The sequence below is a fragment of the Cucurbita moschata genome, unplaced genomic scaffold (genome assembly GCF_002738365.1).
Source record: "Cucurbita moschata cultivar Rifu unplaced genomic scaffold, Cmos_1.0 Cmo_Scf00001, whole genome shotgun sequence".
Lineage (NCBI taxonomy): Eukaryota > Viridiplantae > Streptophyta > Magnoliopsida > Cucurbitales > Cucurbitaceae > Cucurbita > Cucurbita moschata.
This window is the reverse complement of record NW_019268517.1, coordinates 7414470-7431631: the sequence shown is the minus strand read 5'-3', so window position 1 is coordinate 7431631 and position 17162 is coordinate 7414470. Positions and strand designations below refer to the sequence as shown.

At 38.3% G+C, this 17162-nt stretch overlaps 3 protein-coding genes across 3 annotated transcripts in view; all 3 read right to left on the bottom strand.

Annotated features, from left to right (window-relative positions):
- Positions 1–8668: 8668 nt before the first annotated feature.
- LOC111453587 (putative disease resistance protein RGA3) lies at positions 8669–9076 on the bottom strand. Its single transcript, XM_023094765.1, has one exon. The coding sequence runs from the start codon at positions 9074–9076 to the stop codon at positions 8669–8671; it is 408 nt and encodes a 135-aa protein (XP_022950533.1).
- Positions 8922–17162, bottom strand: part of LOC111448599 (putative disease resistance protein RGA4) — a 16373-nt gene continuing 8132 nt past the window's right edge. The window contains exon 3 of the mRNA XM_023088283.1: positions 8922–9149. Within this exon, the coding sequence (XP_022944051.1) occupies positions 9084–9149 (66 nt within the window). The 3' untranslated portion in view covers positions 8922–9083. The remainder of the gene's footprint in view (positions 9150–17162) is intronic.
- LOC111448644 (putative disease resistance protein At1g50180) lies at positions 9116–9839 on the bottom strand. Its single transcript, XM_023088333.1, has 2 exons — positions 9431–9839; positions 9116–9294 (listed from the first exon to the last, which is right to left on the bottom strand). Exons 1-2 carry the CDS (start codon positions 9734–9736, stop codon positions 9274–9276), a joined length of 327 nt encoding a protein of 108 aa, XP_022944101.1. The 5' UTR covers positions 9737–9839; the 3' UTR covers positions 9116–9273.

Genomic DNA, 17162 nt, shown 5'->3' with positions numbered 1-17162 from the left:
AAAAAAAAAAAAAAAAAAAAAAAAAAAAAAAAAAAAAAAAAAAAAAAAAAAAAAAAAACCTTGAACAAGAAGATAAACAGGATTGGCAAACAACGATGTCCCAACCAAATAAACTGCCTAATATGTTGGGGAAAGGGATATTCAAAAAGATGAGAATAGATTAAAGTTGGAGTGATCTATTATTATTGTCTCACCCCATGCTTAAACAGTTACACAATTTCAATATTGATAAGCTTATACATTAACCATAAATAGTAAATTATGGAAATCTAGATAAATTCAAATCTATTCACAATCTCCTAAAATCTTGGTAGTTTGAATATTTTGAATCATATCTCAACTACTTTATATCATATCTCAATTTTGAATACTTCGAATTATAGCTCAACACTCCCCCTTGATTAAAAGTTGCAGAGGTCAAGTACAGAGCTTTTCTTTTGACAAAGCCTTCGTAAGTATGTCTGCTTTAACTCGTATAATGTCTATCTCAACTTGTATACCTTTGTTTCTTTGTCTTTCTTTATGAATTCCTCTAGTTGTGTTACATAGATCTCTTCTTGTAAATCTACATAGAACTTTTGGTTTGGTAAGTCAACCATATCCCATGTTCCATTTTTCTCAATGGACGACATCTTTACTACCATGGCTTTCTTTCACTCTTCTTTTTCAGTTGCTTCTTCATAACTCATAGGTTCTGAAATAGTAAGAGCAAATTGACATGATGAATATATGTCCGCTAAAGATTTATACTTCTTTGGAGGTGTCTCATCCGAAAGTTCTTTAAGAGAAGAGTTGATGTTTAGTGATGTTGAAGATGATGAATTTGACAAATTTTGTGTTGCAGTGGAGGCACTAGGAGATGCACTAGAGTTGACCCTTGTCTCTTCGTTTGGAGAAACTTCAACTATAATCTTTTTGCTGCTCCTATTCTTTAATCTAATCCCAACTCACGTTTTCATTTAATATTACATCCCTTCTAACTAAAATCTTTTCACCAAGGGGTTGTATAATTTATATGCATTTGATTTAGTACAATAGCCAATGAAAATACATTTTTCAGATTTTTCATCAAGCTTTTGACAAGTTTGAGGATGTTTCAAAGCATAAGGAACACAACCAAAGACTCGTAAATGACTTACAGATGGTTTCCTTCCATGTCATGCTTCATAAGGAGTTCGATTCATAACAGCCTTTGTTGGTGAGAGATTTAATAGATAACAGATGTTGTTACAGCTTCTGCCCAAAATTGATTTGGAAGTCTCCTTGCTTGTAACATGCTTCTTGTCATCTCCACAATAGTTCGATTTTTTCGTTTAGCGATTCCATTTTGTTCTAGAGTGTAGGGAGCTATTAACTTCCTTTGGATGTCCTCTTCTTCACAAAATAGATTGAACTCTTTAGATATGAACTCGTCACCTCTGTCTGTGCGAAGAACTTTAATGTGACAGCCACTTTCGTTCTCCACCATAGCTTTAAAAATTTGAAACTTCTGAAAAGTTTCTTACATATGTTGTAAGAAGTAAATCCAGCTCATGCGACTATAGTCATCTAATTAATAGAAAAAAGTATATACTCCTACCCAAGAACTTCGTTTGCATTTGCCCACATAAATCAGCATGAATTAGTTCTAGACAATGTGAACTCTTTTAGCTTTTCCAATAGGAAAGGACCATTCTTGGTAATCCGAAAACCATACCTTTATCCCTAAGTATTTTCAGGCTCTTCATATAAAGATGCCCATATCTAAGATACCATAATGTTGAGTCATCTTTTGTGCTAGCAGTAAGAGCAAAATCCTCCATGTTAGAAACATCGAATGGAAACATCTTATTTGAGGTCATGACAATTTGAACTTTATGGCATGATTTCTTATGTGTAATGACACATGTGTTGTCATCAAATAGAACGGAATGTCCTTTGGTCATCAATTGTCTAACACTCAATAAATTGTACCATAAATTAGGTACAAATTGAACATTATCTAATTGATTTATCTTACCATGACTGGTTTCGACTTTCACTGTAACTTTTCCCTCAACTTGCATCTCTTTTGTATTTCCAAATTGCACCTTATTTTTTTGCGCCTCATCAAGCTCTTTGAATAAGGATTTGGTGCCTGTCATATGGTTTGAGCATTCGCTATCAACAAACCATAAGTCACTTTTTTTTGGATTAGTATCAATACACGCCATGAAAAGTTTTTCTTTTTCTTCGTCATTCTCTGCTGCAAAATTCATTCGTTGATCTTTATATTAACAATTAGCTTTTGTGTACCCATACCTTCTGCAATGGTAACATTGTATGACATTCCTTTATTTATTGAATTGCCTTTGTCTATCATTTCTCCATGTACCCTGGTTACCGCGACCACCATGGAAGCTGCGAAATTCTCCTCCACAACTTCTACCTGCTAAATGAATATTTTCTTTTTCGTTGTTGGCTGTCTCCTTCACTTGTAGTGCCTTTTCTTCATTTCTTTTGATGATCTATTGATTCTTGACTCATGAGCTTGAAGCGAGCCCATCAGTTTATCAACAAAGAGTATTGATAGATCCTTAGCTTCTTCTATGACAGCTACCACGTGGTCAAACTTTGGAGTTAAGCTTCTCAACACATTTGCAACAATTGTTTCATCTGAAATTTTCTCTCCATAGGTACGCATCTGACTGACTATTGCCATTGCTATCGACAAAAAGTCAACAATTGGTTTGCCATTCGTCATGAGCAGAGTTTCAAAATCACACCTTAGAGATTGCAATTTTACTGTTATGACCTTTGAATCTCCCTAAAACTCTTTTTGTAGAATTGACCATGTTTGGTTTGATGTGGTTGCTACTGCAATTCGTGATTGTTGGGTTTTATGTCCTAAAACTCATAGTTTGTAAACAAAGATATATTCTATTTTCAATAAAGTTATTATTGATGTTTATTCAGTAAAAATTGTTATTGAATAAAGTGAACTTTACGATCATTAATCTAAATCCAATAAACTAAGAACACTCTAGCTATAGTATGATTACTTGAACTATATGTAGAGACATAAGAGTGGATCAAGTTCAAGTATATAGTCAAAATGATCTATAGTATAAGGATAAGGCTGAGTACCTTATTCTGGGGACACTATGGATGCGGCCCACTTTTGTATATGATATAAACAATGTGATCACTAAATTGTGCATGTGGAGACATGTGAGTGGGGGCGTCCTATGCAATGAGTATTGCATAAGATCGAACCATGAAGAAAACCACTCTCACTTTATAAAGTCGTTTACTGTTGAGACTGATTTTCTTTTCATTCGATAACCTAGGTAACTCGGTTTTAATCCTGAGCTAACCATGAACTCCTGTTTATTCGGAATTATCCTTAGATTTGCATGGGTGAGAGTGGCTCTAGTTTGCCGACTCAACAGGCCTCCCATTTCAGGGGTAAGACTGGGTGAATGGCTGGGGACGTGGGGTGCAAGACGGAATTCACTTCTACCCACTTTTAGGGATAGAAGAAAGGTAGTTCCCTTAAGCACTGACTCCAGGTCTTAAACAAGGGGCCCCACCCTCTCATTGGCCTGAGAGGGATTCGGTTTACTGGTTGGACCACAAACCAATTGTTCATTAGAGGATCAGTGAGACATAAGGAACAAGAAGTAACTTCAGGGATAAAACGGTAAATTGACCCAGCTCTAGTTACGAACAACCTGTGAAGGATCGACTTACTAATGATGGTTATATCTGATGGACGGAAATATATCTATAGTGAGGGGAGTGCAACTACTAGGCTATAGTGGAGTGTCCTAGTAGTTAACGAATGTTGGTTAACCAGGTTAATGAGTTTAATCGGTTAATCTTGGATCGTTGGAGCCCATGATCTATAGGTCCATTAGGTCCCTCTGCTAGCTCATATCGGACTAAACCATAGAACAGTGTGACGAGTGAGTTCGAAGTGTTCGAATTCAAATTAGGGAATATGCGTTACATATATACGATATATTTAACCGCAATTTTGTTTTATTTACGAATTAAACGAAAAGAGAGAATCTGAGATATTTAAATAAGATTTAAATATCTTAATCAATTATGTGTCGGAATTGATTGGGATTGGCATTTGAATTAATATTAAATATTAATTAAATAGTTTAATTAATCATTTAATGTTACTTTAATTTGAAATTCATTATTCAAATTAATTGTTGAATTAAAATGAAGAAAGTCAAAATGTTGACTTTCATCTAATGGAAAAATCCATGTTAGTGGAATTTTGAGGTGTCAAAATTTGGTTTAACCAAACTTGCATGTTTGCCAAATAAACCCCACAAGTTTGAGTGGAATTTTGAGTGTCAAAATTTGGTTAACTCAAACATGCATGCTTGCCACATAATCCCAAACATTTGAGTGGAATTTTAAGTGTCAAAATTTGGTGATCTCAAGTTTGCATGAACATGCAAACTGGACTCTTTAAATAGAGTGATCATGATACTTGGAGGGGCTTCTTCATCTTGATGAAAAAGCTTGAGAAAAACTTCTCACAAACACTCTCTTTCACATATACAAAATCCCTCCCAAGTTTAGTCACTCACCGGATTCCACAATCCCGTTCTAAGGCCGGATAGTGGAGAAGACACTAGTGGTGGTTCGAAACCGGTTCGTGAGGCAAAAAGAGTTTGAACTACAAAATGTTAGTAATTAAACTCTTTAAATTTTAATACTTATGAACATGCTAGTAATTTACAATAATTGATGTTCTAAAAGTGCCTAAGATCCAAATTGCTCCCGCATGTGTTATATTAACACCAACAGTGATAAAATAGTCTCATGAATTGCTTGTTGAATAATGAATAGAGCCTTGTCATCGTTTTTATTGGTTACTATCTCTCCTTTTTTTCTAGTGTGGGTTCTAATACATCAACAAACTCGTGCTCCACTAAGTCCCATAGTTCCTGCGATCTGAGCAAGGTCTTCATCTTAATGCTCCACCACTCATATTTCTCACCATTAAAGATTGGTAACAGCGGTGTAGAGGAAGAAAAACTAGTTACTGCCATTTTCGTTTTGAGAAAAAAATAATCAGTCACTCTTGTGTTGACAGGAACGTGGCTATGATATGAAATTTGTTGGGGAAATGGATATTGAAAGAGATAGGTATAGATTAAATCTACTATTGTTTTCTGACTCCATGCTTCAACCTTACACAATTCTTATACACTAACCAAAAATAGTAAATTATGGAAATCGACACAAATTCAAATCTACTAACGGCTTATACACTAACCAGAAATAGTAAATTATGGAAATTTAGACAAATTCAAATCTACTGACAATCTTATTCAACTACTTTAAATCATATCTCAATTTCAAATACTTTGAATCATATCTCAACCTAATATAGTTGTTCAACGGGCAAATTATCAATCTATAATCTTCAACCGCATTAATATTTAGTGTTATCTTTCATTTTCTTCTTTTTTGTTTGGCTTTGATAGTACAGTCATAGAAAGGCAAAGAAAATGAAATCTACCCATAACTACAACCTTCATTTCTTTACGGCTTCATGTTCAACCACTTTTCATGAACCCGAGCCTATGTTGGCGAAGTCGGTTAATGACATGGGACACCGTTCTCATGTACTTAGCTAAACTCTTGTTAGTTCATTATTGGCATGTAACTGGACAAAGTACTAACGAAAATGTCAGACTCTAGGAGAGGTAGATTGTGAGATTCTACATCGATTGGAGAGGGAAACGAAACATATTTTATAAGAGTCTGAAAATATGTCTGAAAAGCTCTCCATAGCAGATATGTTTTAAAACTGTGAGGCTAACGACGATACATAATGGACTAAAGAAAATAATATATGATATTGGGTTGTTCCAGAATTCAATGGGACATTATCAATTCATTTAACAGGTCTAAAGAATTAAAATTACAAATGAATGGGCACATATAATAATTACAGTAAAAAAACTGCTCAAAGACTTGTACCTGAATGATTTGAAGTAACCCATCAAAATCACGTTCTCATTTTATTCTTTTGCAGGAAGATTATGCCAAATAAAGAGTGAACTTTCATAGATGAACAATTTTAGTTCAAATCCTTCGCTCCTGGGTGAGAGAGCAGTAAAGAGCAGCAGTAGAATGCATGCTGTATCAATGATTGAAAGAAGACAAGTTAGGAAATCAATTTTAATGATTATATAATTAGTTGTAAGGAAGTATAAAAATAATGAGAGGAAATTTTTTTTTTTGCATACCTGATTAGACATAGTTGATGGACGAACAAGTTCTTCTCTTCAATGTTGAAGTTACAAAATCTTTACCATAGAAACATGAAATTTTTTTGCCAATTTTCTCCTCTTCCTTCTACCTCTCTCTCAATTTAGGGCAACCCAAATTTTCAATAATTTTAATGAGGGGAGGTGGTGAATCTCTTCCGGCAATGAAGTGAGCATTGGACATAAGATAATCAATAGGTCTGAGAGTGAAGTAAGACTGCCCATCCATTCGGGCAGAGTTACTAAATTTAGACAATTTCCTATGAAAATATATTGAAGAGTTGTCACATGTTTTATTCCAGTAGGCAAATACTCCAACTTGGGAAGTCCATCAAGACGTAAAATGCGGAGACTTTGAAACTCTTTCCATAGTAACTCATTAGTATGACGTTGTACCAGAGAAGAAGACATTCGTAAGCTTTGACAATCACTTATGACAAGATACTCAAGATTTCTGAATTGATAGAATAACTCTTTTGGCAGAAACTCAAGATCTTCCATTCTACTAAATTCAAAAAAAGTTATTTTAGACGGAGTGGAAGAAGAATGACTTGCCGTCATTTTAATTACCGTATTAAGCCGTTGTAAACTAACACCACTTATTTGGAGTTTCTGTAGAGCTGCAAGCCAAGGAATTGAAGCCAGGACAATTATCAATTTTTAGTTGACAAAGGCAAGATAGTGTTGTAGCAAATGTGGTACTGTTTGGAGACGAATTTGATGAAGTTTCACCCTTCCACCATCCTTTTAAATTGGGCATGTTTACCATGGTTAGTTTTTCAATGGATAGAAGAAACGTTGACGAAGAAGGATAATCATTGTTGTCAATGTACTCGATACAAGGTAACGATTGAAGACCCAAATACTTGAGAAATGGAAATTGATCGAATTGTGGGAGAGCTTCCAATTTGAAAGCTTTATGGTGACCAAGTGACCAAGCATATTACTAGATAGCCAATCACATAGCTTGGCTTCTTGATATCCGCATATATGTATTTTTTGAACGTTTAAATGTGGTTGTAGACATTCTAAAACTCCTTTGCCGTCATCATTTGCAGAAATATTCTTCTTTTTATCTTCGGAATAATTCCAAACTAACTTCAACTTTCGAACACCCAACTTCTGTTGCAAGTTAAAAGAATGCTTGTCAAGATCCTCGGTTGTACAAAATTCCAAACCTTTAATGTTTTAAGATCCCCTCAACTTGCTCAGTCTATTCAACTCGCTTAAATCACACCTAATATCTTTGTTTAATACAAAAAGATTCATTGTTTGAAGACCAGTAAGCTCACCTAGTCCTTTGGGTAAGCTCACCTAGTCCTTTGGGTGAATGAGTCAAAGAATCGCAACCACGTAAATCAAGATGCTTAAGCTTGACACATTTTCTAATATCTTTAGGCAATTCTTTAACAACAAACATTTTCGCAGGATGAGTGTTTCCAAATTCTTCCATTCATCTATCGAATCTGGAAGAAATTTTATAAGAAAATTTTCAGCAAGACTTAGATACCGAAGGTTCCTCCAATTTTTTGCATCTCTCGGCAACTTTAGTAACGACATACACCCATCAAGAATAAGTGTTTCCAAATTATACAACTCAGTCATAGAATTTGGAAGGAACGAAAGTTCAAATAAATATATATTGAAATATCTTAAATGTTTCAACTTGCTAATAGATTTAGGCAACTGACTAGTCAAATTAAAAGCCAAATTCAAACTCAATGTCCTTAATCGCACAAACTTGGTAAGGATTAGTTTAAGTTCTTTTTTGTAATCCTTACTAGGACCCTCAATAATTAATGTCCTCAAGTTTTTTGCCTCAAGCAATAATTTCAAGGACTCCAAGTTTAAATCGAAACTACGGTAAATTGAGATATGTCTGGTTCTTTCCATGACAACTCTATCATTCACATCCATAGAAACACATTCATTTTTTACTATTGAAGAAGCAAGATCATGCATCAAATCGTGCATCTTACACTCTACTATGTCACCCATCTTATTTCTTGTAACGTCTTGAAAGAATGACCTTGATAATAAGTCCAGGAAATAATCTTCCCCAATATCATTTGGCTCAATTGTACCAATTGATTGAACGAAACTTTGCGCCACCCATTGTTTTATCATTTCATCCTTTCGAAAGATATAATCTTTGGGGAATAAAGAACAATAAGTAAAACATTGCTTCAAACTAGATTGAAGATGGTTATAACTTAGCTCCAATATTGATAGCATGAATTGTGCCTCTTCTTTTTGTTGCAAAATTCGAGAAAACTCCTTATCCTTGAAAGCCAACCAAAGATGATGGTCTGGTTTTTTAGCATACAAAAGACTTCCTATGATTCTTATTGCAAGAGGAAGACCTTTTAACTTTGCCACAATCTCCTTTCCAATTTCGACTAGATTTAAATCTTCGAGTTCTTCTCTGATTTCTCACCTCTGAAAGCCATGTTTTTAAACAATAGCCAAGCGCTTTGGTCGTCCAATTGTCCTAAAGCATAGGATGAAATTGTATCAAAAGTCTCTGCAACTCGCTGATGACGTGTTGTGATCAATATTCTACTACCTTTTGCACCACCCATTAACAATCTTTTAAGATTAACCCATTTCTCGTGATCTTCATTCCACACATCATCCATGATGAGCAAGTACTTTCTCCCATCAATATGCTTTCGAAGTTCACTTTGCAACAAATCCATTTGAAGGATCTCAGGCTTCTTTCCTGTTGCAGACTCTATAATCTTTTCAACAATAACCTTCCCATCAAACTGTTCTGAAATACACACCCATAATTTTAACTTAAAATGTTCCATTTCGTTCTTATTGTTGTAGATAGATTGTGCAAGTGCGGTTTTTCCCAATCCTCCCATTCCAACTATGGCAATCGTTGCAATGTTTTCATTGACTTCAGTAGTTGTATCTATCAGAAGATCCATAATTGCTTTCATGTCATCATTTCTACCAACCACTTCATCATCATATATAAAAGAGGAAGTCTCTCGACTCTTCTTCAGCTCATCATTTCGAGTATCTGTAACACGCTCCGTGAAATGAAATTGATTTTTATCAACATCAATAGCCTTCCGTTTTTCTCTAATGTCTTTAATTTTGTGACTAACTTTAAAACGAAATGCAATCTGATGAGGCATAGAAAAAACTTGACGTACCTCTTTCGCCCCTCTTTGACTTTTGGCTATAACTTGTCGCCTCAAGGTTTCATAAGCAAACTCGTCAATCAAGTCATCGACATCGTAGAAAGCATCTTTGACCCTTGAAATCCAATTCTTCACTTCATGGCTCTTGAACTGTTGGTCCTCTGCATCAAGAAGCGCAGCTTCCATGGCTGAAATGGTATGTTTGAGTTTGTCAAACTCATCATCGAGGCCCCAAAGCAATTGAAACTGAGTGAGTGCAGGAGAGCCCAATTTGGCTATAAGGGATGCCGCAACATTGAATAGAATTGATTCCGCCATGATTCTAACAAGTTTGAATCAGATTTCTTGGTTCTTCTTCTTATACTGAATTTGAAGATCTCTAAGAGTCGTAATCCCTTTTACTTCTCCTTTTGTTGGCCGCCTCACTTTGTCGGCTGCTAAGAATGGTCTTTATTTTGTTTTCTTATAATCAAGCAGTGGGCGGAGTGATGGCTGTTTGAGTGCCAAGTTGTCAAGTCGTCTAAGTTGAATTGGAGGGTTCCACATGCATGTGCTTCCCAATTATTGATGACCTTACATCACTTCCCATCTCATGTTCCATCCTATACGCTTCCTTTTGTAATACAAAAATAAAAATAAATGATAAGTTAATCCTTTTATTTTTATAAATTATACTTATATTTTTCTGGTTTCTTGACAAAATCGGATGATCCAATAGCTCTGTCCGACTCTATATATTATAAGATAATATCTAATACAAATCACATTATAATAATATTGTAAGATATCCTAATATATATATTTTTATTTAATGTATCGAAATATGATTTAATATTTAATGGTATCAAATACAATAAATATATATATTTTTAAATATATCTAATATATTAAATATTAATTTTAACTCTTTAAATTAAATATATATTTTTTATTTATTTAATATATCTAATATATTAAATATTAATTTGACATTTTAAATTAAATTTATTTTCTCTTCTATATTTAATATATCTAATGTATTAAATAAACTTTTTACATTTTCTTTTAAATAAATGGAACCTTTTAACATTACGTTAGCAAGGGATCTTATATACCTACAGATTATAAGTTCCAATGATATAAAATTAATTAAAATCTTTCATTAATCCATTTCCATTCATTAACTATAAGTTACTCCACTATAGACCTAGAACTGCACTCTTATACACTATAGGACAAGTTATGTCCATTGATATAACCATTACAAGCAAGTCGATCCTTCACGAGTTGTTCATAATTACAGTTAGATCAAAAGTCCGTTTTACCCCTATAATTACATCGTACCACTGATTCTCTAATGAATAATTTGTTTATGATCCAATCATAAACCAAGTCCTTCTCATGTCAATGAGAGGGTGGGGCCCATTTTTCAAGTCCCGAAATCAGTACTTAAGAGAACAACTCATCTACCTTCTTTATATGGAAATGAGCAAATTTCATCTCATTTTATTATGTTATCAACTCCCTATTTGGTCAAGTCCCCAAAATGGTAGGCATATTGAATCGGTTAACAGAGTCATTCTTACCCATGTAAATTAAAGGACAAACTCTCACATATAGGAGTTCATAACTCACTCAGCATTAAGATCGAGTCGCATATGATCATTATGTGAAATATTAATCTTCTTAATTAACGGATTTGTAAAGAGTGATTAAATATTTCTTGGTCCAGTCTTATACAAACTCATTGTATAGGATACCCTCGCTTACCTGTCTTCACATGAACGATTTGGATCAAATCATTTGTAATGATTACAAAGTGGGCTGCATCAATAGTGTTACCCCGATAAGGCACACAACCTTATCCATATACTATAATCTTTAGATTATTACTTGAACACAATTCTCCTGTATGACAACTACATACGGTTCAAGATTACATTAATAACTTTGGATTTTCATCCAATGGATAATAATTAAATTACAAATAAAATAATAAAAATTATTGTTAGAAACTAAATAATTAATTACTAAGGTTTAGGGCATAAATCCAACCGAAGAGATGACAATGTCATATCTCTCTATAGTATATTTTGGGGCATTTTAGCCCTAGTGAGTGTAGACATGATTTTGGTGAAAGGTGGTACACTCCCATGTTGACACAACAATAATAGTAAAGGTCTATCAAATATGAAAGCAAGTAAAAAGGGATTTGGAACGGGATTGTGGTCATGGACAGCACGTCCCAGACAAGCATGATCGGGACTAGAGTGTTACAATGATCGTGGCAACACGCTTTGGACAATCGAGTTCTCAAAATTATACTACAAAGGGTGAAAAAACGAGAATGATAATATTACAATGCATAAATTTGAAAAATTATGCATCATTGTACTCATATAACTCAAATTTATAGTAAATATGTAATCAAATTACAAATATGACATAGAGACTCGTTTCGATCCAAGTATAAGGACTAAAATATCCTCCATCAAACGTCCATTTTAACCTTAATCTACTTTCAACATCTGTAAAATGACTAAAAAGCTCATAATCTATCATTATTTAACTCCCCTCTTTGATTTCAACCATATTTGTCATTTCTAGATTTCCCTTCCTTTATCCATATCAATTTCAACCACCATCGATTTATATACATTCCCTTCCTTTTATCTTTGTGTCAGATGACCTATTGATACTGGAATGATACTCATATTTGATAACTTGAAAAATTGATGTAATATACACACATTTCTTATGGTTCGTAATGTACTTAAAAGAATCATATAATGATACACTCATGTCTGAAAGCCTACTGATATAGCGATGAATGCAATGTTTTTATCCTCAAATTTATACATATATGGGGGAAGATTACCTACCTAAATACTCTAAGCAAAAGTTCTAAATGAATGCTATCTCTAGTCAATAACAAATGTCCAAAAAAATCTTTGATGTCTAATATACGGCTAGCTAGTATATTGGTTAAAGATCACGTATTTGTTTAGATTGCTGTCATTAGTATCTAATCAAATCTCCGTTAGGAGTTAGATTTAGTTTTGATTTGATTTAGTTTTTGATTTGAGTACTCGTTTGTTAACAGATTTTCTGCAGATTTTTTAGGTAGATGTTCTAAATATCTTTTTGTATTCTCTGGGTATATATAGAGCATTCTTGCTCTTCATAATTCAATCTTCTCATCAATCATTCAATCAATCCCTCTTTCACTAACAATTGGTATCAGAGCTATCTTCCTAAGGGATCTGTGAGATCAAAATGGGAGAATCAAGTTTTTCAGCTATTGCACCACCTGTCTTCGATGGAGACAATTATCAAATGTGGGCAGTTCGTATGGAGACTTATTTGGAGGACTTGGATCTTAGGGAACCAATAGAAGAGGATTACGAGGTCCCTCCTCTTCCAGCAAATCCTTCTGTAGCACAAATCAAATTACAGAAGGAAAAGAAGACAAGGAAATCAAAGGCGAAAGCTTGCCTATTTGCCGCTGTATCTCAAATGATCTTCATGCGAATAATGTCCCTCAAAACAGCAAAGAAAATCTGGGATTATCTCAAGGCTGAATAAAGGAGATCAAAGGATTCGTAGAATGAAAGTTCTGAATTTGATTAGGGATTTTGAGTTGCAGAAGATGAAGGAGTTAGAGTCGGTGAAAGAGTACTCTGACAGACTTCTCAGCATCGCCAACAATGTGAGATTGTTTGGTTCTATATTAAATGATTCCAGAATCGTTGAAAATCTGCTAGATCACTGTTCCAGAGAAGTTTGAAGCCACCATTACTACTCTGGAGAACACGAAAGACTTGTCAAAGATTTCTCTTACAGAGCTCTTGAATCCTTTACAAGCACAATAGCAAAGGAGGTCTATGAGGCAAGAAGGGGTGATTGAAGGTGCTTTACTTGTTAAGCATCAAGACAGCCGTAGGTATAAAAACAACAAAAAATTTAAAAATCAATTGACGTATGGAGATGCATCTGCCAATTATCAGAAGACAAAAGAAGAAGGTTTCAAAAAATCCTATCCACCTTGCCGCCATTGTAAGAAGAAAGGTCATCCACCATACAAGTGTTGGAGAAGACCTGACGCCTTCTGCTTCAAATGCAATCAACTTGGACATGAAGCGGTGATCTGCAAAGCCAAAGATCAGGTGAAAGGAGTAGATGCACAGGTAGTTGATCAAGAAGAAAAAGAAGAAGATCAATTGTTTATGGTTGTTAAATAAAAGTCATGCCTTATTTAGTTACATCTTAATTCACGCGAATGGAGAAGCGTGATTCTAGGAGCCATTGTTTTGGCAATTTGGGCGAAGTCTTCGTCCACTTCCTCTATTTTTGTATAATTGGTTTTTCTATTTTTGTAATTAGATTTGTTATTTAAACCGTTCAACTGAAGTAAAATAAAAACATCGAGTCTTCAGCATTATCAGCGAATCTCTCACTCTCTCTCCTTTTACTTCCGCTAATTTTTCCTTCGAAGAAACCTTCGGCCAATTTTTCGTCGACACTGTCTTCCGAATTGCCAGAGTCAACAAGTGGTATCAGAGCCTCGTTGAAGCGATCGGTAGTATACCATCACAGAAGAGCCAACCTATCAACAATCAAGTTGAATAGCTCAAGTGGTTAGAGTGTCGACCTAACAACACACAAGTCTCAGGTTCGAGTAGAAGAAAATGCAAAGGGCGAAAATAAGCACACATCGTGGGGTCCATCCCAAGCAAGCTCGCTCACTCCTCCACGCCGCCGTCAAGTGCCGGCATCTCCATCACCACCACGAAGAGGCCGACGCCGTGATGACGGGCGTCGAGTTGTCGTTGAGCGAGTGAATCAGGGAGACAACGACCGCCGTCGTTCAGTACCACCTTGACAAGGTCCAACTACAACGAGTGGGCCTTGTTGATGCGCGTCAACCTACCCGACGGGATTTGTTGGTGGAAAGATCTCGTAATATGGCGGCGAACGCCAGCCGAGCAACTGCGGAAGGAGCTCTCGGAGATTTGCTTTAAGGACGTCGAATCCGTCGATGATTTTCCAATGCGGATCACGGGGCTCGCCAATAGCATCACCACCCTCGGTGGTGGCATCAGCGAGACAGAAATCGTGAAGAAGATGTTGCAGGTCGTTCCCGATCACCTCGAGCAAGTCGCGATTTCAATCGAGACATTGCTTGAACTGAACTTCCTAACAGTGGAAGAGGTGACCGGGAAGACTACGTAACGTCGAGCAGCGGAAGAAGAATATCACTTCAGCTGTTGACAAGGAGGGCCGTCGGAAGACTACGTAACGTCGAGCAGCGGAAGAAGAATATCACTTCAGCTGTTGACAAGGAGGGCCGTCTACTCCTTACGTAACGTCGAGCAGCGGAAGAAGAATATCACTTCAGCTGTTGACAAGGAGGGCCGTCTACTCCTCACGGAGGAGGAATGACTTGCACGCCTAAAGCTCCGCGACAACACCGGCGAGAGCAACGGTCGTCCTCCAGCCGCAAAGGCGGTAAGAAGCCATGGATGTCCCACGGGCGCACGCGCGGGAAAGATGGGAATCAAAAGAAGGAGTCGACCAATGGCAGGCCGATCCAATGCTCGAACTGTGGGAAGAGAGGACACCTGAGCAGAAATTGCTGGAGCCAGCTAGGAATAAGGAGAAGGCCGAAACGGCCCATGTGGCTCAATCCGAGGAGGACGAGCCAGCTCTCTTCATTGTAACTGCATGCGTCCCCAATTTCGATTCCAAATCCGACGACAATGTTGAACCCAAGAAAGAGCTCCAGTTGGGCGTAGCAAAGATGGCACCAGCTCCAGTTGGGCGTAGCAAAGATGGCACCAGCTCCAGTTGGGCGTAGCAAAGATGGCACCAGCTGGGGAGCCAAGCTCTCTTCATTGTAGCTGCATGCGTCCCCAATTTCGATTCCAAATCCGACGACAATGTTGAACCCAAGAAAGAGCTCCAGTTGGGCGTAGCAAAGATGGCACCAGCTGGGGAGCCAATTCAACTGGAGGAGGAGCGAGTGTTCGCTCAGATCGGCGAGAGGGACGAGCAACACGAGCACCAGCAATGGATCCTTGGATCCTTGACACAGGGGCAACAAACCATATGACCGGGGCTAGATCTGCGTTCTCCGAGCTCGACTCGGGGATCCGTGGGACGGTGAAATTCGGCGACGGCTCCGTCGTCGAAGATCGAAGGGCGCGGCACCATCCTGTTCCTCAGTAAGGGAGGCGAGCATCGCAAGCTGACCGACGTCTACTACATTCCGAGGCTCAAGGCTAACCTTGTGAGTCTGGGTCAACTCGATGAGACAGGTTGCTTCATTTCCATCGAGCGCGGACTACTGAAAATCTGCGATAATCAACGACGGCTGCTCACGCAGGCAAGGCGCACCACAAACCGTCTTTACATCCTGGAGTTAGAGATAGACCAACCCGTTAGCCTCTCGGCCAAGACCGAAGAGGTACGGACACTTAAACTTTCCTGCCCTAGAAAAGCTACAGAAGAAGGAGTTGGTGCACGGCTTGCCAGAAATCAAAGGCGTGAACAAGCTGTGCGACGGGTGCCTCATCGGCAAACAGAGGCGCACACCCTTTCCGTCTCGAACAGCCTACCGAGCCGATGAGCCGTTGGAGCTTGTACACGGCGATATCTGCGGGCCCATCAAGCCTGCGACCCCAGGCGGTAAGAGTCTCTTCCTCCTGTTAGTCGATGACAAAAGCCGCTTCATGTGGCTGACTCTGCTGCAAGCGAAAAGTGAGGCGGCAGAGGCGGTTAAGCGCATTAAAGCGCGAGCGGAGGCCGAATGTGAGAAGAAGATGCGAGTGCTGCGCACAGACCGAGGCAGAGAATTCACCTCGGCAAGTTTCAGTAAGTACTGCGACGAGATCGGCATACAACGGCACCTAACGGCGCCCTACTCCCCCCAACAGAACGGAGTGGTAGAGCGCCAAAATCAGACCATTGTCGAGACAGCGAGGTCATTGTTGGTGACGGCTGGGATGCCTGGGAGATTCTGGGGAGAGGCAGTAATGACGGCTGTCTATCTCCTCAATCGGTCACCAACCCGAAGCCTCGACAGGAAGACGCCATATGAGGCCTGGTACAACAAAAAACCAACAGTACATCATTTTCGCGTGTTCGGCTGCGTCGCATACATGAAGGTAACACGTCCCCATCTCGCCAAGCTCGATCCCAGGGGGCTGAAGGTCGTCTTCATCGGCTACGAACCCGGGAGCAAGGCGTACAGACTCTATGATCCTATAGGGGGGCGAGCTCACGTGTCACGCGACGTCGTCTTCGACGAAAGCACCTTCTGGCAGTGGAATGACGTGATCGAGGCAGACCGTAATCCAAATCAATTCACGGTGGAGTACCTCGTCACCGAGCCTGAAGAAGGAGGAGCCCAGCATCAGGAGACGTCACCGCCGCCAGCAGGTGCACCACCTGAACCAGTGGAATTCGCAACACCACGGACTGCGGATTCGACGCTGGATGCCGATCACGATACTGATCTGGAGGCTAGGTACCGGAGGATGGATGACCTAGTGGGAGGAGGTGAACCACTTGAACTAGCAGCGCGCGAGCTCGAAGAAGTGGCCGAACTACATGCCGTCAGTGCAGATGAACCAAACACCTTCGCCGAAGCAGAAAAGAACCCGTGCTGGCGGAAGGCAATGCAGGAGAAGATGACATCCATCACTGATAACCAGACGTGGAGTCTGGAGGATATGCCACCGGGACACCGAGCCATAGGGCTCAA

Bases quoted from the DNA above. Each gene is read 5' to 3' on its own strand.
- LOC111453587 (XM_023094765.1), bottom strand. From the start codon at position 9,076: ATGGAACATTTTAAGTTAAAATTATGGGTGTGTATTTCAGAACAGTTT.
- LOC111448644 (XM_023088333.1), bottom strand. From the start codon at position 9,736: ATGGCGGAATCAATTCTATTCAATGTTGCGGCATCCCTTATAGCCAAA. The intron at 9,295-9,430 runs GTACGTCAAGTT...AGCGTGTTACAG, and splicing joins GTCAAAGAGGGGCGAAAGAG to ATACTCGAAATGATGAGCTG.